This window comes from Puntigrus tetrazona, chromosome 4 (assembly GCF_018831695.1).
Source record: "Puntigrus tetrazona isolate hp1 chromosome 4, ASM1883169v1, whole genome shotgun sequence".
Taxonomy (NCBI): Eukaryota; Metazoa; Chordata; class Actinopteri; order Cypriniformes; family Cyprinidae; genus Puntigrus; species Puntigrus tetrazona.
The window spans coordinates 12,463,956-12,489,643 of NC_056702.1; the positions used below are offsets into that span (position 1 = coordinate 12,463,956).

Sequence of the window (25,688 nt, forward strand, 5' to 3'; positions counted from 1 at the left end):
ATGGACTTTGTTGTTGAGGATGGACCGTGCCCAGTCAGACATGGTCTGTTCACTTGCATAAGTGTGTTGTGTAATATTTAATATCTCCAAAAAATGTTTGAATATACAAGCGTAACGAATAGCCTAGCTGTATCCTACTTGAAAACCACGTAAAATTAATATTTTGATTGATAATGAACTGAAAATATTCTGGCCATCTAATAACAGGAAACAGATGAGGAAATGTCTTTAATGTAAGTATTGGTTTATGTAATGGTAGTGGGTAAAAGGAAATGGATGTAATGAGGTAAACCCAAACAAGTAGCACAATCATTTGCACAAGGCCATAAAATCAGGGTTAGAAGAGGGAAAAAATGTCCTTTAACCTGTAGATGGGTCATTCTCGTGAAATTGCACCACGTGTTAGTTAACTTGGTACTGATATTTTATTAATAAATAGTTTAATAAGGGTTTAAAAAAAAAAAAAAAAAAAAATGTTAGATGGATCAAAGTTGTGCCCAGAAGGCGTGCAATTTGTAATTGTTACTTGGTTGTGAATTGTTTAGAGTTTTAAGTGAAAATTAGTTTAATGAAGTGCATATTTGTATTGGCAGTAGAATAGAAGTATTGTGAAATATTGTTCCTAAAGGGCAACTTTGAAATGTTAAAGTTTCAGTGGTATTTATGGTGGTTTGTAACAACCTTGTTTTAAAGGAAACGGAACATGTTAGTGTGACTGGCACAGTTTCCTGAAACAGCATTTAACCAAACATACAAATCTGTACATTACAATTTTTATTTTTCCTTCTCTTCATGTACAAAACATTTCTCCAATTTTAAATTAGACAACAACTAATCAATACTAATCGCTGCAAATGAGTTCAGACTAACAAAATTTAAAGCTTTTTTCCCCTTCTTAAGTGGGACTGTTAATGTTTGTTGTTCTTTTGCGATTCAGAATGGCAGCTGAACTTTTTCCTATTTTGGCCTCATACATGCATTTCATACAGACATTTAAACAGCTTCCCCACCAACCTAAAAGTGTGTAATTCTGTTTAAATGAACACGAAAGCTGGATTCTGTATTGTTAAAATTTGGAAGTGAATTTTCCTTTTGTTTGATGGAGTAACTTGCGTGGATTGCTTGGACCAGAACGGGAAACACTTCAAAGCAGTTGCAGACGTGGTGGGCAAGCCGTTTAAATGCCCGTATGAACAGTAGGTATGATGTGGGGCCAAAAAAGTAATGTGCTTAAAGCCGCCATTCTGAAATTTCAAAAGAGAAATGATCAGTCCTGGGGGGGGAGAAGCTACATTTGTTAGACTGAAGTGATTTGCAGCGGTTAGTATTGTTAATGTTGTATAATTTGCCTTTTAGTAAACAAGTTGTGCATATAGTATTAGTAGCAGTGTTTGTAAAAAGGGAGAGGAAAAAAGAACATGATTTTAATGTCCATGTCAAGATTCTAGCTTTCTGTTATGAGCCTCATTGACAACTGCACAATATTTCATGTGATGTGATTAAATGTTGTTGGTAATCTTTAGGGTGGGTGGCGTGAGACGTGTAGCCTAAAGAACGATGGTGTATGGTTTCAGTGAATCAATGTAAACAACTTGAAAAGTGCAAGTTATTTCTCCAAACTGTTCAACTGGCACACATACAGCTCGAGACGACAGGTCCTGTCTTTGACACGTTTATTGAAGGCACCGTCAGTCTTTTACTGTGAGGTAGAAAGAGCACTGGGTTTCATTTGGCTTTATTTCATGTTACACAGCTGCGAGGAGACCGTGTTAATGGAGAAATGAGATTAAGGTGATCAGCTCGACGAGTCGAGTAGAAACCGTCTAACAGTTATATGCAGCCTTCAAGTCGCATAGTCTTCATCGGTCCACTTTTGAAATGTAAAAAAGTAAAGTAAAACAAGGCTAGTTTATAAGTAAAGCGGTTGAGGTTTTTGGTCAAAGAGTTGCTACTTGGCATCAAGAAGTATCCTTTTCAACAGTGGGTTGTGGATGTGTTACATGCTCCGAGTCGACACTTGCTACGTCCGTCCGATTTTGCAGAAAAGGCAGGAAAAAATGTGCAATAAAAGCAAAAAGAGTTTGTCCGTAATGTGTGTCTGCTCCCTCAGGATAGCATCAGCAGTCTTTGGAGGAGGAATAAAGTAAGTGTAGTGAAGACATCTGGCAGCAGGGTGGCACTGTCGCTCTCCTGGGTTCCCAGCGCCGGGGTGCCGCAGGACTCGGGGAATTGTGTGGTCGTGCTGTAATCACTGTTTTGCAGGAGGAAGTCGTGTGTGAGCGCAGAAAAGGTGTCTGGACCATATGGCACTTGAATAATCTGGGTGACTGTCTTGTGTCCCGGGTAGGTGACCTGAAGATAAGAAGCAACAGATGTATGTTATCCATGTGTGACAATGGGGTGTTTGTAGTGTACAAATGTTTACATCCTCAAGTTCCATACTTCAGGGAATTTGCCTAAGATGCTGTAACTTGTCTGTGGTAAGGTTAGATTATCAGACAGTTTCCCCCACCGTTGTCATTAAAAAGACATGCACCATTCGCTAACATATCTTAGACGGTCATTCACTTTTTCCAAATACTTCACTGTAATGCTGCTGTCTTACTGTGTAAAAGCAGTCATTGGATATTTCTTGTAACCAATCTAAACCCCTTATTTAGTCCAATGCAGCCTTTGGCCACAAACACTTAAACAATTAATTTCTCCCCAATGAACCCTATTTCCTGGACTGAGGATGTGAAAACGGTAAGTGTAATGACAGCAGCTGTCAAATTCTCTACGAGACGGCCTGATCTTACTTTGATGGTGTAGTTTCCGGGCAGCAGCAGTCGGTAGTATTCCCCGTTCCGATCCGTTTTGAAGGGACAAAGATTCCTCCTTCCCGCTACCTCCACTACGGCGTTTTGCACAGGCTTCCCGTACGAGTCCACAACCACTCCTTTCACCCCTGAGCAACAAAAAGGTACTTTTCCATTTTTCTATGCAATGCGTTATCTTACAATGTTTCACATACACATGCCTAAATGACTTTTCAAAGTTGCACGCGCCATCTCGAAAGCAATTTCACTGTAAACAATCAAGTCATCACAGCAGCTGCTTAACGTAAACTTTTTGGCCCCGTTGTTCAAAAGGTGTGGCGACCCGTATTGCTTTCCTATCCCACTGTCTGCTCGCGGATGGATTACAGAGACTGTTGTGTCAACGCTGGGTGTGGACGGGGCCTGTCATTGTGACTCAGCTGTGGGATTGTCCCATCACTAAAGGTCAGGGGTGTCTGTTTGTGCAATTTCATTGTAACAGGATGTGTATTGTACCACAATTATCCATCCACCCTGTTCTTTACAAAATGAGGTGACTTCTAGAGGAAATGACAAGGGAAAAAAAACCCTGCACGTAACAAGCACACATTTGATTGGAACAGTTTCATAGGAAAAAAGACAAAGCATACGTATATTAAATGTAGTCAGTCAGCCCTATGATTTATAACACACAGATTCTAGCCTTTTTGAAATACACTGGAGAGACCGTATAATTTGGACAAGCAAGTCAAGACGGAAGTCTTTAAATAAAACATCTACTTTTTAATAGAAACAAGCCTACCTAGGTGCACTTGCTGCATGTAAGCCAGTAGTGCGGGTTTGTTAGCCGTCCACAGGCCAGGAAGCTGCTCCTCTGGAGGATACTTGCAGCAGGAGATTTCCAGCGTGAGCTCTAAACACTGTGCCCACACGTAGTTATAGTCTTGCATTCCCCCTAAAAGAAACAACCTGTGAGTGTGGAACTGTTGATTAATTCCTGCAAACAGCGACACGTACGCTTTGTGTCTTTTGGAATGTGAAGCGATGTTATAGTGCAGTCAAAAATGACATGTTGCAATATCTATGTTGGCAGGTAAGCTGATAAATTATTACATTGTGACTGTTTGGGAGTCTTTTACCTGCTAGAGGATACCAGTAATAACCGTTAGTGATGCCGTGGCTGAAGTCCTGTAAGTCATCGCAGCTGTTTCCGTTGTGCATCTGGCTGTGGCTGTAGGAGTAGGTCTTTGCCAAGTGGATGAACACGTCGTCGTCGGGGGAGATGCTCTGGCCTCCCTGCAGCTCGCTTCCTGCAACGCTCACTCACTTTACTGGTTTTTGTCTCATGTTATGATCTTTTTTAACTTTAACTTTGTCACAACAACAATAACAAGAAATAAACACCTACCCAACAGGTGTTAGTTAAATAAATATATTTTGTACTTTAAAAGCTACACAATTTACAAACTGCACATGATTGCCAGCAAATGCACATCCCACAGCACAGTATAATCAAAGTAATTTAGATAGTGCAAAATCCAGATAAATTTTGCACAGCCCAAATAATACAACCCAAAAACACACCATTCACAACCAACCTCCATTACTGTTATCATATGGATAACTGGCCACCACTGCTCCTCCATGAAGATTAGCTGATAAGACAAAAGTTTCCATCTTCAGCCAGTCCATCACAGCCCTCACCTCCACCTCCCTTTTCTGATCTGCATTAGTCACGCAAAGACATCTGGAAAATTGCGATTCAGGTCCACTCCATTCTTATTATACCTGTAAGCAAAAGCAGTTACCACTCATAAAAAAAAAAATACAAGTACTATCACAACTTAATTGCAACACACACCTGTAATAAAAAAAGACAATTACACCACATCAATCAACTTTTTCTCAGCTGCAGGGACTGGTGGAAGGTTCAATGCACCAAAGTAAAGACAGCATTCAAAACCTCAGACCAGGAACATGGTTTACCTTCAAACAGGACAAAGACCCTAAGCCAGGGGTGTCAAACTCAATTCCTGGAGGAGCACTGCAGAGTTTAGATGTAACCCTAATTAAACACGCCTGATTTAGCAGGGTCCAATCTAAACTCTGCAGGACTCCTGCCCCAAGCAGTGGCAAGTGTGTCTTCTGGAATATTGTGAATATACTTAAGGAGCCTGGACTGAAAATGTTGACGGTCCCCCATCCAACCTGATAGAGCTGAGGAGAACAAGATCAGAAAATTGGCAACAAAAAAAACATCTCTTATCCCAAATAAAAGCATACAATTCATGTCATCACTTTCTCTAGCACATATCAGTGAGAGCAATGACTTGTTACCCATTTCAAACTTCCATCAGGTTAAGAAAAGGCTAATAAAAACTCACCTAGCAGATCTTCATACTGTTGCAAATGACAATGGAAATTAGCACAACATTTCATAAGTGAGCGTATGAGGAACGGGGGCTGTGTTGAGCTTTGCCAATAACTTCAATTCAAGAGGCTGCCTAATTAAATTGAAATCAACAGAAAATAAAACCGTGTCAAATTATAACAAACCCAAAAATACAATTCTGACGCTTTTCTCTGATACTTTATCGTTAGCATCTCCTCCCGAAAGGTTATTTTTTTAAAATCGATAACTCATTACCGAAAGCACTGTTTAGCAATTAGGGGTTTCCTTCACGCATTCTCAACAAATAACGTAATCAAATCTACAAACAGAGCGGCACACTTGGCTATCATTGGCAGTCTGAATCTGTGCTGATGACAAAATCTTAAAGGATGAAGAACATCAAAAAGCTAACTAGCAAACCAACAGGCCGGTGACAGCCGCTCGCGCTGACGGATCTAAATTTGTGCGGGTGGATTAGCGCGTTGCCGTCGGGTGGAGCGATCCGTCCTAATCCTGAGCGCCCGCTATACAGAAGTGCTTCCCTCTGGGATTCCTATCTGCTTACTGTTGCGATGCTTTGAAGTGCTTTTAAACTGTCTCTCTTGGTCAAAAAAACGCAGCAGAGCTACGCCACAGGCACACGTGCTGAAATATATGCACAGTTGCTATAAACAGTAAAAAATCTACTTCAATTATAAATGGTGTAATATATACATTTAAAGATCTGTGCATTACCTCAAAGCATCTTGTGAATGGTTAGGTGCTGGCCATTTCCTGTGAGGCATATCATTTTATGAGTAGTAGTAACACTATTCTCTACTAATAAGTAGACATAATAGGAGTCCTACTCCTCTACTGAAGGCTAGTTGACTTGTAAAATAATAACTGACAAAAAATATAGAAATCTTGAAAAAAAAAAAAATTCATCTGATCTTATGGCTGTTTGAGGAAAAAAAATTGTATTGTTACTTATATGTAGTATTTGTTCGCATTAAACAAATACAATATTAATCTTACTAATATGAGATGACAACATTATAAATTTATAATGTATTATAAATACAGCCAGATATTCTTTATAGCCAACAAAAAAAAATGTGGCTAACACTACAGTAATATGCTTATTTGGTACATAAAATAGTTTGTGTAAATAAACACCTGAAACATCTGGGGGGGGTGCATTGTACTATAAGACTATCAAGACCTTGTGTAAAACTAAACAAAAAAACAAACAAACAGGTCGACTTATTTGGGTTGGGTTTTGTACAAAGGTTTTGAGGTTCGATAACCAAGTCTCCTTGGGTGAACGACATCAAAACACGCATAAAAACCGACCCAAGCTCAACAAACAGGATGTGTGTGTGCGAGCCACATTTAGCTGGCGTTCCAACACAGCTGTTTCTTCCTGTGCTCTCATCCTCGATGGCTGTTGTACTTTAAAATGGCAGAGATGAGCTAGCTTACGCCAAGTTCTCTCACAAATATTAAAGCTCCTCAACTTGTTTGAAAGCTTTTTGAAAACTGATTAAGCGCCTCATAAATCAGCTCCGATTCTCTCGTGTGTCTGGCTCGTTTCGGACTTGCTTGTTTTCTTTCGCTGATTGCCGGCCTCGTCCAGACACCTGACTCCTCTCTTAAGACCCTCGAATCTAAATCACGGCGGTCGCTTAAGCTGATCGATGTGGCGTGAAGCGGATTTGGTCATAAAAATGGTTGATTAACGGCTTTCGCCTCTGTAAACTATTTGTCTAAAACAGCTCTTGAGGTTTCCATTAGTGGTGAGCTGTTAGTTTGATGGGGCAGAACGGATCGCTGCGGGCTTCGTCTTGTCTGACGCCTATTTCGGCCATTTCTCTTAGGGTAGCTGCTCCATACATTTGGAGGGGTTTACTCTCCTTCAGCCGTTGTTTATCGGTGCAACTTAACACGCGAGCGGCGCAAGATTTCTTAAACATGCAGCCGTAAAATCTGTCAGCCTGCACTCAAGGTCTGTCGGCAAAATTTGGAGGAGTATCAGGGCTGTCAAGGGGCGTCTGGATGTGTGAGAGCCGTTAATCTCTGAGTGAAAGCCATTTAATAGTGTTTATGTTGTGCTTTGTGGCTGTGGAGTGATCAGCTCAGAATGGAAATATTTCTGGCGCGTTTCACTCATCCTTAAAGGAATAGCTTACCAAGAATTCTGTGGCTGTTTATCGAATCTCAAGTCACTTCAGTGCAGAGCAGAATGGCCGATTTTGCGCAAATGGGAACGTGGGCTGTCGAATAACTTTCAAATAATTGCTTCACTTTGCCATCTAAAAGTTCTAAAACATTTATAAAATCAAATACAAATGCAAAAATAACTGGTTAAAAGGTTTTCCGAGATCGTCGTTTAATGCCATTTGTACGCAGCGTAATGAGGTTTGAAATGTCAGTTGTACAGTAATAATAGCTATTATTAGGAGGTTTTAAAAGAGTGTATATTGTGTGTGGGATTCAGTAAGTGCTCGCTATCCTGTTATAAACGGAGCCAGGTTTCCCTGTCATTATTCCACCTCAGCCTTCCTTGTCTGACATTCTTTAAAGCCGTGACGCTCAAACAAAAACAAATGTTTCAAAGCGCCGCGCAGCCGCAGTGTTTACACTGTGAATTCCACCTACAATAATTGTACAATTAACCCTGCGCATTCAAATGAGGCAGAAACTGTGCGTCGCCCTTTAAAGGATATTACTCACTATGTGCACGGCGCGTGCGTGTGTGTGAGATGTTAAAGATGGTACGGAGATGCAGTGGCCGCGCTCCGCTGCAGACTCGGCCCGAGGAAAAATTCCTGCAGTCCAGCTGTGCTTTCGGCATCAAATTATAGAACTTTCTCTGAAACCTCAAGAGTTCGAGTTGCGCCAACTGACCGTTCGTGTGCGTTTGCTTCTTTCCGCAGTGAGAAAATGAGCTCCGGACCGAAACATCTGTGGATCTTTTGATCGTCTTAAAACCTCAAAAGTTGTCTTTTCTTAAATCGCCAGGTCAAATTATTGCCATATTGGACATAAATCTGACAACACGGAGCGTTTCATTAGCTACCATATATAGTCACGGAACAACAGCGTCTGAAAATAGACAAGTTTCCCCAAATGATTTTAGCAGAAGGTCCGCTTCCTGTCAATTAGTCCTTCGAGAACAACATTTCCTCTCAATCTAAAGCATGACAACATGAAACTGCTAATTATGGTCCATAAAGAACTAACGTATCCAAGCCATTTACTGCATTAGAAAGTTGCAGTACCAAAGATGATTGTGGCTGGCTTATAATTACAGAAAAATGTCGCCTTCCTCTATAAGAAATGTTTCATATATTCATACTCGGGTTTTGAGTTCTTTAAATGTTCCTCTACAAATCAGCCCTGTTTTCAGTTTTCAACAATGATGCTGACGCTGCTTGGCATAAACAATATGGCTGGTAGAACCAGATTGCCATAGTTCGGTCAGTGGTTACCACTGAGCCTTTACGGATGACATAACATGATGCCTCCTGTACCAAAAGAAAAGCTACAAGAAACCATCACATTAGCAAAGACGATAATAAAACCCAGTCTGCGTAGAAACATTGTTGAAAAGGTCACATTACAGAACAAAGATTTCATGAAGGAACACCTGTACCAACAGTTTAATAAGTGCGCGAGTCAAACAGGGCTTGTACGTCCACAGTTCTTATGCGCTGTAGGTACGTACAGGAGTGACAGTTACAAATCTGAAGGAAGAATTTCAAACGTACAAAAGCAAGAGTGGTTATGACCCTCACCGACTCTGAAGATAGTCATTGCTATTAGTACAGCAGTCTCTCGGGTGGCAGCAGAATCCGGTTCAAGATGTACATAAGATCAGCTCTTCATTTTTTAGGATTTGATTGTTTCAAGTCCAGTAAGGGAGAGCTGGCTTTGGCCTCATCCCAAAATCTAAACGATACGGGGCTACATCGAGTCAGAAGAGGCGAAAAGGACACCTAAGAGAAAAGACGTCTCTTGTTGCCTCATGTAAACACCCGAATCCCCGAAACATACACAACTAGGATGAGCCACAAGCCTTAAATCAAGAGCGTTATAGGTGGTAGCATAATCAAGTTGTAAAACAGCTGGAATCGGTCTCGGAACAGAGGAAAACTACAACAAACACTTCTCCACACCGGCCAGCTGACCTCCAATTCCCCAACGAGACAACAAAAGATGCAAGCAGCCTGGAAGGAGGAATGTGGAGGAAAAAAAAAAAAAAAAAAGGTTGACATATTTCGAGGAGCTAACAATACCATGAGAAGACTGAGAGAAGGAAGCGTTTGAATATCTGGGGTACAGCTTGAACTATGAAGCAGCCAAAGTCGTGCAAAACGGCGACAATTTTTACAAATATCTGACCTGTTTTGATATCTCTCTCTCTATATATCTATCTATCCATCTATCTATCTGGTAAAAATTAAACTTTGTCAAATCTGAAACTGCATTTTATGACCTTTAAGTAACCGGATTCAGAACTTGTATCAAAACTGTTCATTTGCTTGTGGCTCCCGTTTCTTCCTCACGTGAAAAAGTCATAGGTTGAGCTCCGCTGGATCAAAATAAGAGACACTGGCAGCGACTGACGAGTCGTGGTGTTTGTTTCAGTTGGTTGAGAGAGGTGGTACATGCAGGGCTGCCAAACCTCACAGGAAGCTCGCACCGAAAGCCGCGGCAATAAGAGCGAACCGCAGCACGTAAATATACCATCGTCATCGTATTCGATGTGCGCAGCTGCTTGGCTGCTGTTGCAGCTCGCTTTCGCTCTTGCTCAATCTCCTCCTCTCTGAGCTTGCCCACCATATCATCAAATCCAGATTAGATCTGTTTCCAATTGCGCCCCATTTGAGCAGGAGCGCTTATGTGGTCTGAGGCTGCAGGAGCGGGACGGTTTGTATTCAAGGATGTGGCTTCTACGGTATTGGATGGAGTCTGGGCCGTTTCCAAACTTCTGGAGCTTACCGAGTTGGACATATGACTGAGCTCGTCTCACACAGCCTCCGTTGCAAAACCTAGTGGGTTGCCTCTCATAAAAGCAGCTACCTTTTAAACGTGAATTCACACTCGTGGAGGTTGAACTGTGGCAGGTTGCCAAGCCGCTGTGCTGTTGGTCCACTCTGCGTGATTGCTCTTCTTTGAAACGGCATTTATGCTTTATTCGTACGTGTTATAAGTAATTTCAATTAATCACACTCCTGTAATAGTGAGAACGTCTTATTGGTGTGGTAACCTCAAAAGGGATCTCTTTATACCTTATTAACTTAAAAGTTAACTTAAGAGGTAAATTTACACTAATTAGGTTTGAATAACACTTGCCTATCTACCTCTTTGTAGTTAACAAATAAAAACCCCAGAGATCAGAAGCAGCAAAATTGTTGAACTTCTCAAATTATTAACCTTGGTGTGACGACAATGACAACACCAACACATTCTGTTCATTTATATACGGATATCGCAACTAAACAAGGCTTGATGATATAATATTTTAGAGGTAGATGACGCCCAGGGGGCGGATACAGTGAAAGTCACTACAGGCCTGTTCACACCCAACGTGATAGCTATAAAGAGAATGATAAAGATATAGTTCTAAAAGTTGTTCTCAATATTAAAAAAAACATCACACTTTACGTTTTTTGGGGGGAATTTTTGCAAAAAGGTGAGTTTTAATTATCACAGCAGTGCAGTGTTGGCTGCTTGGTAACAGATCTGAGAGAGGATTGTCAAACTTGACGGTGCAATTTAAAATCTCCTGACTAGAGAGAAGATACAATTTTGTAAGATACAAAAAGAATCCCAAATCAAGTTAAGATTTTTTTCTGTACTGAGATGTTAAATTTAGCATTTTTCACATTCATAAGACTTCCTGTAATACGCCCCCAGTTCATGATTCGCAAGTTCCTAAAATGACTCCCATTTGGACAGGCCTGGAGTCACTCCAAATCAAAAACAAACCAATATCTCAGAGTATGTGTGGATCCAGTTATTCCTGTTTCTTCACCGATGAGCTAGACATACGGAGCATAAATGTAATACTGCCAGGGGGCCAAATGCATGCTTCTTGTCCATTTAGAAACATCAGATAAGCAAACAACACGTTTACAATTTTGGGTAGCTACTGTCTTGCTGTATTATTGCAAAGATAGGAAACAATGAATGGCTTGAATTGTCAAATTGTTCTGAGAGAGGCGGATTTAGTAAGCGGTAGTCCCTTGAATCGTATTGCCCCAGTGACCAGCTGTTCTATTTTATTTTTTTTGGAAAATGGTAGGGAATGATATGCTTTCAGCTAGTCGATAACCATTTGATTTGACTTTAGAACAATGATGTTTTTCTTTTTATTTTAGGGGTTCTTCTCAAGGGAGTTGAGGATAACTCGTAATCACGAGTTATCCTCAACTCCCTCATAAAAACAATAAATGACACTAAACATACTGGAGAGTTTGTTTTTACAACTAGAAACAACTCTGCTGTTGGTTTTAGAGAGCCTTCATTAATTGATCTGTAGGAAATATAAACAAACACATCATAAAATATCGCTAGAGTCGAGGACAGAACTGATATCTATGAAAGCCTATACAAAATAATTGCGACCTTCTCTTCCTTAAAATCATTTTAACTTTAGCTTTTTTCCCCAGATTCAGATCACCCAATGGAAACATTCACTCCCTGCTTCCATACGACCCACCAACATCTAGTTTCTCCAAACAAAAAAAAGGACAACATGAGGTGCTGACTTGTCTTTTGATCGGTATCGCCAAAGACACCAAAGCGATTGTACAGCATTTTGTCATCCGTTTGCCGCAATCTGCTCAAAATCCACATCGTTACATCTACGGGGATGAATGAAAGTCAGCGATCCAGATAGCGGGTTTCATATCTCCCGATTGCAGATTTTACTGTTTTTCCCCCCACATGGGTACATGTTTGTTTATCAGCAAGTTGTGGCGACAGACCGAGGAAGATATTTTCCATTGCTTCAGGGACACCCCTTTCCTCCAGAAAAACTATGTACCACTGTTTGGGAGCCTGTGGGTCACGCAGTTTGAGTTTCAGTCTGTTTGCTATAATGGATGTTTATCTTTGCTTGTCAGTATGTGCGAGTAAGATCCCTCGTGCCAGATAAGACGTGTCTTTTTCGGCTTTTGTATCCCGCTTATCGGCAAGCTTTTGGATGATTTGTGGGAAAAGTGTGCAGTATCTCTAAACGTCTCATCTGAGGCATGATTTCTCTGGGCGGACCGTTACAAGCTCTGACAACTTGGAAATAAACTGTTCTGAATTCTTTGCAGCAAAATGAATTTGGCTTTTGAAAGAACTCATGATTTTGTTCACCTGGCTGTTAAAGGGCGATTATGGAAAAACTGATTCCGATTTCATTCAACGCACAAAAGTTAACGGTAAACTCTACCCAGTTCACTCAGGATAACAATATGGTGTCTATAGACCATATTGTCGCTAATAGTCTACAAACAGAGATTTGAAATAAGATTTTAACCGTATGTTAAACTGTGCATGCTATCTTCATCCCCTTCATCCCCACACTTACCGGCCTATCGTATACATGCATTCCCGGGCGGATGACTCAAAGCCGTCCGGGTTCATGGATGGCAGGATGTGCACACGACTGCTGTTCAACAAACGTGTCACCTGGTGGTCACTCAGGTAACGACTGGTCAGATAATCGATCAACTGAAGCAGCAGCACACGGCCCACAGCCTGAAGAGAGAGAAACAAATACAGTCAAAAACAAATGAGTAATTGACACAGACGAGGCAAAAAGATCCGAGAAACCACACAATAAATCAGAATTGTGTTACATTTGGACGCTTGAAACTGGAGTCAATTTGAAACTAAAACCTGATCAAATAAAGTGAGCTTTGCAGAAACGTGTGTAAAAGAGCTCCACGCGTTATATGTTAACCAACGCTGGGCCAAGTTACCCAACTAAATGCCTCAAATCAACTTTAGGACATGGGAGACAAAAAGGACTCAATTAACGTCTCGACCGAAATTCACTACAACATTAGTATTTGTCGTGCCTAAAAGAGATCTTCAGAAGGAAATGAACCGCTCCTTTCCTAGGAAGGCGTCGTTCAATGGATCATTCATGCTACATCATTGTGGTCTCTTCCGGACGTCACAGGCCATCAGGGGAGCTTTTTGATGTGGTGTGGAGTGTATGCCCTGCTATTCACATCTCGCATCTCACAGGAGCAGCTATAACAAAAACTACTCACAGAAATCGAAGCCAGAGGCGCGTTTTATTGTAAAACAACAAGGCTAGCGTTGGACTACAGATAGTATCGGTCTGGTGTGGATGACTGCGTTCTCTTAGAAATGACTGCCTCCTATGGTCCCGAGGACAAACCTTTTTTTACGGAAACTATAGCTTAGTGAGACTCTGAGGTTAAAGTGTACGTCACGCACCCACACACAATGAGACCCGTGATTACGAGTTATGGGTTAAACCTTCTGTCCTGGAGTGTTGCATTCTGCGTCTAAAAAGGTGTAGGATTACTGTTGTTATCTATTATACTATTATCTGTGACAGCTGAAACCGACCACAGCAAACATCGGCTCATCAGTGCGATAAAAACAAGACGCCCACGAAGAAAAACATGGCAAAGAATACGCAAAGTTATAGTTATAATAGTGTATAATAAATGTGTTCATCGGGTAAATAAAAATGTAGATAGAGGATTAGACATTTCAACTGTACATCCGCTTGCATTTAGTATCATCATCATCATCATCTTTCAGTAGAAATCCTCTTTTTAATGACTTTGTGGGATATGATCTTTTCAGTTTTTCCTTGTTCCAAGCAAATTCTGTAAACCAAGAGCTTAAAATGTCCTCTAGCGCTTCCTGTCTCCATCATCACTTACTCGCCGACTCCTCTCAGAACAAACATCTGTTTCAGCAGCAATTACGCTCTTCTGGGGAAACGGCAAATCTGGTTTCACGTCTCGTTGACGCGTCTCACAAGTCCTTAAACATTGTACTCGTCATTTATAGTTTACATTACTGCAAATCGCTAATTAGCGGTTACATGTTGATGTGAAGTTCATTGAAGTGGTTGAAACTACTGATGTGGCTTGGTTTTTGTTTAACCTGCAATTTACATGTTGTCCGTCTGTTGTGAGGGAAAACGGTGAACTATGAGATCTGAGAACCGTTTACCGTTTTCTCTTCAAAAGACCCACACCAACGCAAACGGCGCACCCTCGGTGCTCTAGACGTGATCAACACAACGATCCTCATACAGAGCCCTGATTCTCACGGCGCGTGTGAAGGCACAGACAGATCCCTCGCACCTGTGTGGCGATACGTTCGAGGTCAAGTTTACACTTGTTGGTGAAACAAAACACCTGTGAGAGAGGAAACGGTCGAGGGGTCCATCTTAATTTAAGGCGGCGCTCGCATGCAAACAGGATTTCGCCGTCATATTAAACTGCTGTTTATCTGGCTGAGATTCCTGACATCTATCCTTTATGTTGTGAAATGTTTTGGTGAAGTGATTGCGAAATACGAGACTGCCGAGTGACTGCCTGAATTAATGCGTACAAGACTAAGCCTTTGCGAAAAGTGTAATAGTTTAGATGTTCAGTAACACAGAAATGATCAAACATTGTGAACGTGAAAATGACCAGACTTCACAATCTTTGCATGTTAAAAAAAAAAATATATATATAAAAAAAAACAGGTTAAATTATGGTGTTTTCACATTTGTATCAAGCATTTTAAAAAAAAAAAATAATGGAAATTTCGGACCTTTACTGACAAGCTCGTGAAAACTGTAGTGAATTAAATAACTAAACCAGATGAGCATATTTATGGATCTATTTCTGATTCCTGAGGCACGTGGCCTGCTTGTTTAAGTTGGCATTCGCGTGCAGCCCGTGTGTCTCAGTTGGCACACAGACAACTAGAGAATTGTCCTAGAAAAACAGATACACACTATACCCTCAGCTTCTTGTCAAGACCACCCAAAATCTGGCTCGTCATAACTCACTTAATTTTTTTACGATCCTTAAAGATTGAAGGTAAAATAAAGAGTTGGAAAGCAGAAAAAAAAGGGAGCCACTGTTGAAAAATCTCCATTTGGACTTGGACTACACGGCAGTCTGTATATTCACAATCGAGCTTTCATGCAGCAGCCGGTAGGCCTGGCCGGAGTAGCATGCAGAGGAATAATTTAAGATACAAGTAAAACCAGAGCTGGAAAAAGACAAGTCAGTCACACTGCATTGACTCTACGGCCGAAGGTCATCTGACCCCGTGTTACACATTTACTGGACTCCAACTTACGTAACTAGAGGCGTGCACAGAATAAGAAATTTAATAGATTTAAATAAAAGAGTTGGTAAAAACAAAACCGTATGAGAGAAAAACATCATTCATATGGTAAAGTAATTTGTGTGCAACTTTAAATACTGAAATTCTCCCCATTGGGGCTCTATCCACAGAGAACAGAATATTAGAGGCTACATCTTTAATATTAAGTCTACCAACATGGTGAGCAGGAGTAAATGAAATCCAGTGTTTAAATCTTGACACTAGTTGCATTTGAATGCACACATCATCCTAATAACTACATTTGATTGATTTAGTTCATTTAAATAACCCGTTTAATGACAAACAGTAACCCAACAATACAAGAAAAGCAGGAGGTTTAAAAACAAGTCTTTTAAAGATGGTTACAAATATAATAAATGTTTTCCCAAAGATGATTCAATTCAAGAGCAATCCATTTATTGAGCAAGTTGTGATACTGAACCATAAACACCCCAGAGTGTACCAAACATGTCAGCAGGAGACTTGTACAGACTCATTTCTCATATTTTCCTCTCTCCAACTCTACCACTGAGCTTAGGCTATCTGCTAAGCTTCAATAAGAACAAAATGATCTTTAAACCGATTTAAAAATGGATTTAAAACAAAATGTGCTGTGGACAGCATCTGACAAGATGCAGGAATTCATTCGCTTTAATACCCATAATGCTTTGGGAGGATTTGAGCCGTTGAAAGTTCATTAGTTTGTACACACGGAAATGCAGTGCATTATGGGATTGGACAAGTGTACTTTGTTAAATTTTTCCAAATACCACTTAAAAACAATGCACTATATTAGGGAGATCTGTAATACAGCCTAGCGTCAGTTAGCAATCAACCGGCACACCCTAGAAATGGTGAAACGTTGCTCTAGTGACCACCTACAACAAGTTAGCAACACACCAAACACTACTAGCGTGCAACCACCCAGCATCCAATCACGAAACGTTCCACGATACAAACAACCACGGCGTAGCTAATGCTTGAACTACGGGCATGCAAAGCAGCGACTGTTGCAATAAATTAAAGATGCAAAGAATGTTTCCGACATATGTTTGTACCATTTGCGTTTCATAAATGAGGCCCAAAGTGACAAATTATATTCTCAGTAACGCACCGATTGATTTCATCCCTCAGTAATCCATACTAACCTCGTCTGTGTTTACTCTCTGTACGCTCACATTAGCTAAATGTCTAAAAGAGACTTTTTGCCATTCGGGTTGACAGAATAAGACCGTGTTCTGTCTTATGGGGTCATTGAGAGACTTAGGAGCACCTTAGTGGTGCATCAAAGGTCTGGCACACCTCATCGCGAAATGACTCCTAGATGCAGATGGGCAATGTTTGTGCGGCTAATTAGACTAATGTTTACATGTTTATTTAAAATGCACCTCCCATCCTGGATGATCGTACGGCTTACTTGTATTTGCGGGATTTGAACAGTGGCCCTCTTTAAACGTCCAGACAGGATGTTGTCTAATTAGATGACACCATCGAGTCACAGCTGCCATCAGACAAGCGACGCTTTGACTGAACAAGTTTTAAAAGCCACTAGAGAAAGTTACATAGTAACATAGCTATTGTGCTTTCCTTTTGAAAAGTTATGAAATTTCATACTGAATACTGCAGAAGTATGCAAAAGATTGCCATGGTGGTTTCTTATGTGGCCTTAGAAAGCTACATCAATGATTGTTTGTTACACCACTGCTTGAGTGCCAATTTAAAAGTTTAAAGGGGTCCACTTATGTTACCAATATTTATACATAATGGATCGTAATTTGGAAGTAACTGGCTATTTTCAGTCATGTTATGACCCTTTTCATTGGAACACTTTGAATTGGCATGGTGGAGTAAACACTCAATGCTATGATTGGCTAACAATTCAAACCTTTATAGATGGACACTGCTGTGACTTAGAAATTTAAAAAAATTGTCTTGTAAACGTAACTGTGGTAAAATGAAGTAAACAACTTACTAATGGTCTGGCACTTCATAAAATAAAGTTCATCGTAAAATTTAGAATTTGGTTTCTGCGTAGACCGATGTGCACTAATTGATGGGCGGAGCTAAACAGGCAGTGATGTACAAGCTGGCCTCGATCTTATTTGGAGGCGGCATTTATCTACAATATTACTTCATAAAATGGCACATTCTGTAACCTGTTTGGCCAAATTTAACACTAACAAGTAAGTTTTAAGAATTTACAGGAAGTTTTTAATAGCAATATAACGTGATGGAGGGGTTTGAGTGCCTGAATGACCCTAGGAGCTAGGTTGTTCAAGGCTATATGCCCCTGGTGGGGTCTCCCAAGGCAAACAGGTCCTACGTGTTGTTACGACCCATTTAAAAGAGTGAGGTGCCAATAAGACGTTTTAACGGGGTTCCAGCCACAGTCAACAGATGAACAAACGAACATAAGAATTTTAAAGTATTTATTGAGTTTAACAAGTAAAATTAATATATAGGAGCATTGATTTCAGAGAGACCCAAGGTCAAAATAAACCAAAAGAGCTTTATAAAATAAAAATGTATAAATTACCTAAGGATAAAGGAAAAGGAAAATACAAATCAACTTCCCTAACTACCTAGGCAAAAACACATCGGCAAAATTATATCAAAAATAAAAGGCAGATCTCTCCTACGCTCCAGAGTGGTTACTTAAGCATTACACTTTTGTTATTAACTGAAACCGACAAAAACATAACGACGAGGGAGGTAGATGGTCTGTTGGCTGTGGTGGAATCCGGAGCTCATCACGCCATAGCCGCAAACGCCGAATTGAGCTCGCCATGTTTTTGGGCGTCGCCCTTTTAAAGAAGTCCCCATCAGGATTCGCCCAATCACGTCCCTCGAAGAACAGCCAATCCCTGCACACATACATTCAAAATACACAAACCCGATGCCGGGTACCGTAACAGTGTCAAGCCAGATAAAGAGCGGTCCACCCCAATTCCTTATGGACAGAACACAAAACGTTGCCTGGTACGGGCCCCAGCCCCACTACGTATAGAAAACAGACCAAACCATGACACCGCTGTCTTATCGAACCAAACCGTAAATTGTTGAAATGTTACACCCCCATTACTTATTTTAGCTTTTTCAATCCATGACCCCTTTACATAACATTCTAAAAAGGCACACGTAAAAAAAATTAAGAAAGACTGAATGATGAAGTACAGTATTTGTCGTCATCTCTGTTATTACTGTGAAAAAAAAAAAAGAAAAACTCCAAGGAACAGAACACAGCAGACTGAAATGTTCCATTATATCCTTCTGTTCTATTGTGTTTGTGATGTCACATTACAAGTCCAAGCATTGGATTATTTTCCCTAATGGATAAACAGTATGACGAACGATTTGTGTGTTGTGGGTTAAGCTTATTTGAAATTTTGCTATTTTAGTTGATGTCCATTAAGTTCTTCTTCTTATGATATAAAACGGATTCATAAAAAGGAGGAGGGTCATTACTCAATGAAAATGATTCTGTGAAAAGTATTTTTTTTAGTAAATCAAGCATTTTTACATCTCAACCAATAATCTCTCTGCCAGCCCATTCAACCAACAGCAATTGAAACCACAGTTTCTCTTCAGAAAAACTTAGTTGAGTGTCCCTCACAAAGACAGGAAGTACTGAAATCATAACAGGCTTGGGGCGGAGCCCATTGGAGAAAAGATCCCCCCCAAACACTCCACCTTGGAATTTTTTTCCCCTCCTCCCCGGTGAAGGTCACAGTCCACTGCTCTTCATTGGTGTCCCGGCCGATCCCCCTGACTGTACTGCTTTTGTGTACGGAGCCTTTTTCCCACACACCCCTTACCAAATACGCCCCTTCAGACCAGCACTGGCCCCCTCTCGCCCAAACAACAAGAAACAAAACTAAACAAACGCAGAGCTGGATCTATTTAAGGAAGCCTCCAATTCCAAATTTAGCCACATCTAAAGAAAACAGACAATTTCGAGACTGAGTCCTTTGGAAGCGGTTCTGTGATATGAAACCGGTTCACGTAAAGTCCTAGTGACCTAGCGAAAGCATAAATGAATTTTGCAATAAATAACCAAGTGAAACGGCCGCGTTACCTCGTTTCCGTGCATGTTGCCCACGTATTTGAATTCCGGGATGCCCGTCCTGTGTTCTCTGGGATGTTGACCCAGTATTAAGACCCAGAGTTCTCTTCCTAAAAAGACAAAATGTAAATGTTAATCGACTGCAAACAAAATGTTTCAATAAGTGAATCGGTGCATTTGCAACTGAATTAAGTGCTGTGGATCTTGTGCTAGTCACGTGATTGAGGTCTCTCTGTTTTCTCAGTTAACCAGATACTCAAATAATGTTTTTGCACAGTTTGGGCAGGAACCTGGCAACCCAATCCCATGTAATCTCACGTCTAGCTTTCATTCACTCGGTCTGCTTGTCTCGGTCTCTGAGGACTACTGAATACAGAGATCTCATATTCACTGCGCAAGTTGAAGCATGCTTGCTTCAGGACAGCTAAAATTAAAAAAAATAAATAATCAAGATGAAAATGAAGTCATTTTTTTCCCCATGGGTGAATTCAAACAGTGTAATATTACTTCAATTTAATGTAGTTTTTCAGTTTTATTCTTAATGCGAATATAATAAAATTAAGTGGTCTGATAAGCATCCACGATGCTCTGCACAATACTTCTTTTGTGGAACTTGCAACTGGTCTACCTGGGAGAATATTTTCCATAGTGCACCTTTACAAAGATCATCAATGGCCGCCCTGAACATCCTCTAGGCGCCAAAGGTTTGGGTACTATTGTGCCTCCCAAAGTAATCTGTGTTGCGTGTGGTCCATGTAAAGTTTTCTAAGGTGTGGACCTTGAGATACTTGAAGCCTTTCAGTCCCACCACAGGGGCCTCTCTCCAAATACACAATAGTTTCTTTAGTCTCATTGACACGGATAGAAAAAGTGTCAGGTTCTCCATCTCCATCAGATTAGCTATTTTATGCACAAATTCCTGTAAAATTACTGGATTAACTGGAAATATAGTAGAATGCTAACTATTTAGGGAGGATTTGGTGCTGAATGCAGTTGTTGAAGAGGTCTCGGTTTAAAAGTCGAACAGAGAAATTCTTTGAATGGGTCAAACTGTTAGAAAGCGGACTTCTTACAGAACATCCTGTACATGCTCAAACGCGCATGCCAATATTACTGCCATCCTCACACATACCATGTATTGAACCTGAGCAGCTTATTTTGGCAATGCCTGCGCTGATTTGACAACGAATCCTGCCCACACACAACCTCAAAAAATTTCTGATTTACAGCCAAGTATCCGTGTTATCAGCAAAGTCAATGGTCTTCTGGTTGAATACGCTCTAACATACTGCAATAAGCAGACCTGCTATTAACGCACCTGGACTTTTATCCGCAAAGCCACAAAAGAGAAGGGTTTAAATTTGACTCCTTAAAGCGACATTAACTGAAACTTTTCTAAATGCGTGTTAAAAGATCCTATTGTGAATTTTTTAAAAAAAAAAAAATTTTTTGACCTTAATGTTTAAATCATAATCAATGTTTTTGAAAACATCTGAAGCTATTTCCGTTTCATTGCGCCTTGAGCAGATCCTGTGATTTGAGCTGCTGTTATTCCACCTTCCGTCGCTGACAAAGTTTGTTTCTGCATTTCCGTACAGATCTGAAATCCAATTACTTCTGTTTATCAAACAAGACAAAATGATGTGCGGAATTATGAATGATTAAAGGATTTCTGCAGTGTAATCTTGATTAAACCGACGCCGTTGCCAAATGACAACTGGCATTTGTCTGAGTTGATAATCACCATAGAAGAGCTTTAGTTAATTAGGCCCAGCTAATCAAGCATATGAAACATAATATTACATCAGAGATAATCATAGCCCACCCTCACATCCCGTTCTTGCCCCCGGTGGGCAACTGTAACACTGATTAGGCCGAGACAGGGCGGTCAACAAACAAGGACGGCCTTCCAGGCTAAGCAGCTGGTGTCCTAGATTACCTCTAGTCAGCTCGGGTCTCTTATTTCCTGGCCTTAAATAGGCGACACAGTGGGATTAGGACAAGGGGTTAGCCTGACGGGGCAAGAGCGTACAATGCCTACACAATCTCCTTGACGTCTGAAGTGATCGGGGAAATGGGCTTTACAATCAGCCAGTAACAAAGGCTCCCAAGAGATAAAAGAAGATGCGCGCAACTTCATTAAGGGTTGCTTTCCTGAAGTGCGACTCCATCAGCTAAATGAAAACGTACGGTACCGCAGCGTCCTTGTATTAGCTTTGGCCATTACCTGCATTAGTAAAATCTGATCTTTAACTGGGGAAGCAGAGGTTTACTTGAGGTTTTAATCAACTAAAGTGGGCCCGAGGGTCAGCCTTGGGGCACGCCGCTTGTCTAGAGATGAAGAAAACGAGATTTGGTCTGAAGCATATGGAGGACCACCCTTATAGAAACAGAGGTTGAGAGAATGCGTGCAGCGTGATATTAGCATCTAAATCAGACGGCGAAAAAGAGAGGGAGAGAGACTTGGCAGCGGATGGGTTCTACTCAATGATGGTTTTGTGCCGAGCCAAAAGAGCAACCTGATCCACAGAACGAATTAAGTTGAAATGTCACGGACTAGCAGCACCTTCAAAGATAAGCCAATGTCTCCATCATTCTGTAATCTTAAAAAAAAAAAAAAAAAGCTTGGCCAGAGTAACTCATCAAAAGTACTTTATTAAGTGTGTGGTATATTTTGATGAAAGGAAGATATGAAAGATATGTAACAGATCTAATTTTCTTTAAATGCATTCAAAATATTGAACAATTTACAGTTGCGTACACAAACACTTCCGTTGAGTAAGATTGATATTTTCTGCTGCAAACAATTCTATATTAGTCACTTCTTACTGATTTTCTCTATTTTTAAGCAAATAAAGCATTGGCTGAACGCAAATGCTTCAAAGCCTTATAAACGCACTTTTGAATGGTGTTTGAGTAGTGAAATTTTTATTTAAATGGTGCTAAAGTTTTACCAAATCAAACGGGATCTAGCCTCAACCTTTAATGTCAAAAGGATGCCTGACAGACACTTTCTTTCACTGTTCGAACTGCTAAACGTCTGTCTTGTCTGCTTTCCACATGCAAATCAAAAGGTCAGCTTTATTTGTTACACCGATCTTTAAACACAGGAGCCGCATTGTGCTCCTGTGCCGCCAGTATTTACCAACTCTGTTTTGCTCTGTCAGATTGACCGACTGTGGAAAACAGCAAATCTTAAGCTGCGCTGATTTCCCTTTCAAATAACAAATGGGATGAGCAAACTATCCTTTCAGACATTCCCAGACAATACAGACCGCTTCAAAACGCCCTTTCAATATGACCGCATAGGCGTAGAGTAAGACCTTTGAAGCAAAAGCATTGTAGCTACCCCGGATCCTTTTGTTGGGGTAATAGAGTAAAACCGGCCGGTCTTTCCAAGCACCTGAGTAGAACCATGGGAAACCGGTGTGAGGTCTATTCAAGAGAGTCGTGTTATCTCGCTGGATTTCGCCGCTGATACGAACCGCTTCGCTACACTTCAAGCGGTTTGGTATTCGGCGCTTAGAAACTACGAAACGGGTTCAGTCAGAGGCCAAGATCCAAATCGAATGTGGCTAAATCATATTGCAAATTTTTCTCAGATACGAACGGGATTAAACGACGTTTAAAAAGTACATAAACTTCAGAATGCCAAAGGTTGATAGCATTGTGGTTTAAATGCGTATACATGCTTCTAAAATCGCAACAAAAATCACAAATACATTTTTCAAAACTACTTAGTGGATGTAAAAGGTTTAACATCAAGCAACCAGAAAAGATACTTTTTTTTGACCTAATCTTGAAAAAGCGTATCTGCCGATATATCACTTAAAACCTTACAAGCTTCTGTTTTGTAAAACTTTATGGAAGATTTTATCATGTAATGCAACGATGTTCAAACGTTGCACGATTGACCAAATATTTGAGACTGACGTTCATCTAAATAACTGTACGAGCTGTACGGATTGTAATGTTATCTAACATCATAGCAGTTGTTCAGCTGACATAAAATCTTTGAAAACGACATTTTCAGTAGACGAAAAACCCACGGCAGTGAGGGCCTGACCTACAGAAATATTAGCTGGAATTGCTACACTTGTGATCCCTTTGACTTTTTACATGCAGGCGAATACAGGAAGGAAAATAAAAAAACGTTTGGTGAACGTTAAAATCTTAACACATTAAGATGCGATCAGTTAATCAACGATACATCGAGCAAATAAGATGCATCAAATTAATTTCAACTTATGTTGCATAGACATACGTGTGCTCCGTTTGTAGACTCATTTGCTTTCTCTTTACTTTGTTTGGTCTTATCCTGATGCACCCCGGCTATCTTCTCAAACTAATAAACCAAATGCATAAACACTGCAAATAAATCTCAACCACAGTAAGCTCTCCTACGGAGGGCCAGGCATGAACCCGTTAAGCGCGTCTGCCCTCAAACTGCTGGATTGAGAAGAGTCCAACTCAACTCAATGCTTACCTTCGACGGACTGGCCGATGCTGTGCAGATGGGCGATGTCAGGAAACGTCCTGTTGATGCCTCTCAAGTACTGCTCCATTTCCACGCTGTTATGATAGCGAAACTCCAGACCGCGAGAGGACGACAGCCAGGACCACAAGAGCAGGCAGAGCGCGAGGACGACCATCCTGAAGAGCGTGGAAACCTTTTCCAGAAACACAGAGGAGACGGATCACTTTTATTGCCCGTCATTATGCATACATATTTTCTAAAGCCCCGGTGTTTGGAAACACATTTAATAAACACGTTTTATTATATGACAGGTGTGTAACTACGTCCAAAGAGTCCATCTATAATAAAAGAGCGCTTGCCTTGTATGCATAATTAGTTAGGTTTATGAGTCTATCATGCACTCGGTAAAAGGCCTTATAAAAGCTACTTTATTGCACCATGGTACAATTATGATATTAACTTTACTACAAATTTAAATATTTTAGTGCTGGCATCCAAAACACAGTCACCGCGTTGCACCTAACAGGTAAGCAGTAATCTAATAAGCTTTAAAGGGCAGTAATATCATATTCCTTTAGGTCAAGGTTAACGTTTATGTTCGTATATGGTTTTTGCCTTCTATAGATTTCTGAAAAAATAAAAACTAAATATAACGAGCATCCGCTGAAGACAAAAAACTACGACACCGTGATGGTCACAAATGCTTATTTATGAAGGTTAGCGAGTCGCTGTTATTTACGTACCGGCGTTTGGAAGCGTTCCGCAACTTCACGTATCATCATAAACAAATGTCTTATCGTTGTGTCATAACTCACAACAGCCTAAAAACCACCACCGTGCGCTTACATCATAAATAAACCACGACTTGCTTCATAAGGCAGTCTACTAATTAACCAAACAACTTCAGACGTCGTGCAGCTCTTACCTCTCGTGCGTTCTCTGGCGGGTTCTCCGAGACTGTTGAGGTCCTCCTGGTTCTTCAGTTAGTCTCTTGTCATAACACCGAGCGGCGAGTTGTTCGTAAAGTTCGTGCGTCGTCGTCCTGCCCGTGTCATTGATGAAATGAAGGCGTCTCGCTCCATACCGCAGCGGGTTCAACCGACTCCAGCCTCGTGTGTTTGGTGCAGCTGTAGTGACTAATGAGGAGGCGGAGCGCTCGCGCTCGCTCACGCTCACACTCACACTCACACTCACACACACACACACACACACACACACACACACACACACACACACACACACACACACACACACACACACACACACGGAACGAACGACACTTTAACATAACTTAAGTAGTGTGTTCGGTGCTGAAAAAACTACAGAACTAAAAACACAAAAACACAATAGAACAAAGTAATGGTTATAAAGGGAACTGTATTGGTTTTAATGGCAGCTATAATGGTGTCTACTGCTAGTTGTTTTTTTTTTGTTTTTTTGCATATGCAGTTTAAATGTACGTCGTATATTGCGCACATATGATTTGCATATTCCAGTATGGCGGGATATCTTGACCAATCCGATTAGCATATTCTGCAATACGGGGTCAAAGGTGACCGTCCGTTAGGCTTTGGATGTCGCGTCACGTCCTCCGTGGTT

The 25,688-nt window shown here is 40.8% G+C and overlaps 1 protein-coding gene across 1 annotated transcript; it reads right to left on the bottom strand.

Annotated features, from left to right (window-relative positions):
* Positions 1 to 1,656: 1,656 nt before the first annotated feature.
* On the bottom strand, positions 1,657 to 25,226 carry cpm (carboxypeptidase M). The gene is given in 10 exon segments (XM_043236767.1): positions 1,657 to 2,352; positions 2,799 to 2,947; positions 3,601 to 3,753; positions 3,938 to 4,108; positions 4,397 to 4,534; positions 4,537 to 4,586; positions 12,761 to 12,930; positions 19,625 to 19,722; positions 24,099 to 24,282; positions 25,015 to 25,226. Coding segments are annotated over 9 exon segments (1,341 nt in total). The 5' UTR covers positions 24,265 to 24,282; positions 25,015 to 25,226; the 3' UTR covers positions 1,657 to 2,106.
* Between the last annotated feature and the right edge of the window lie 462 nt (positions 25,227 to 25,688).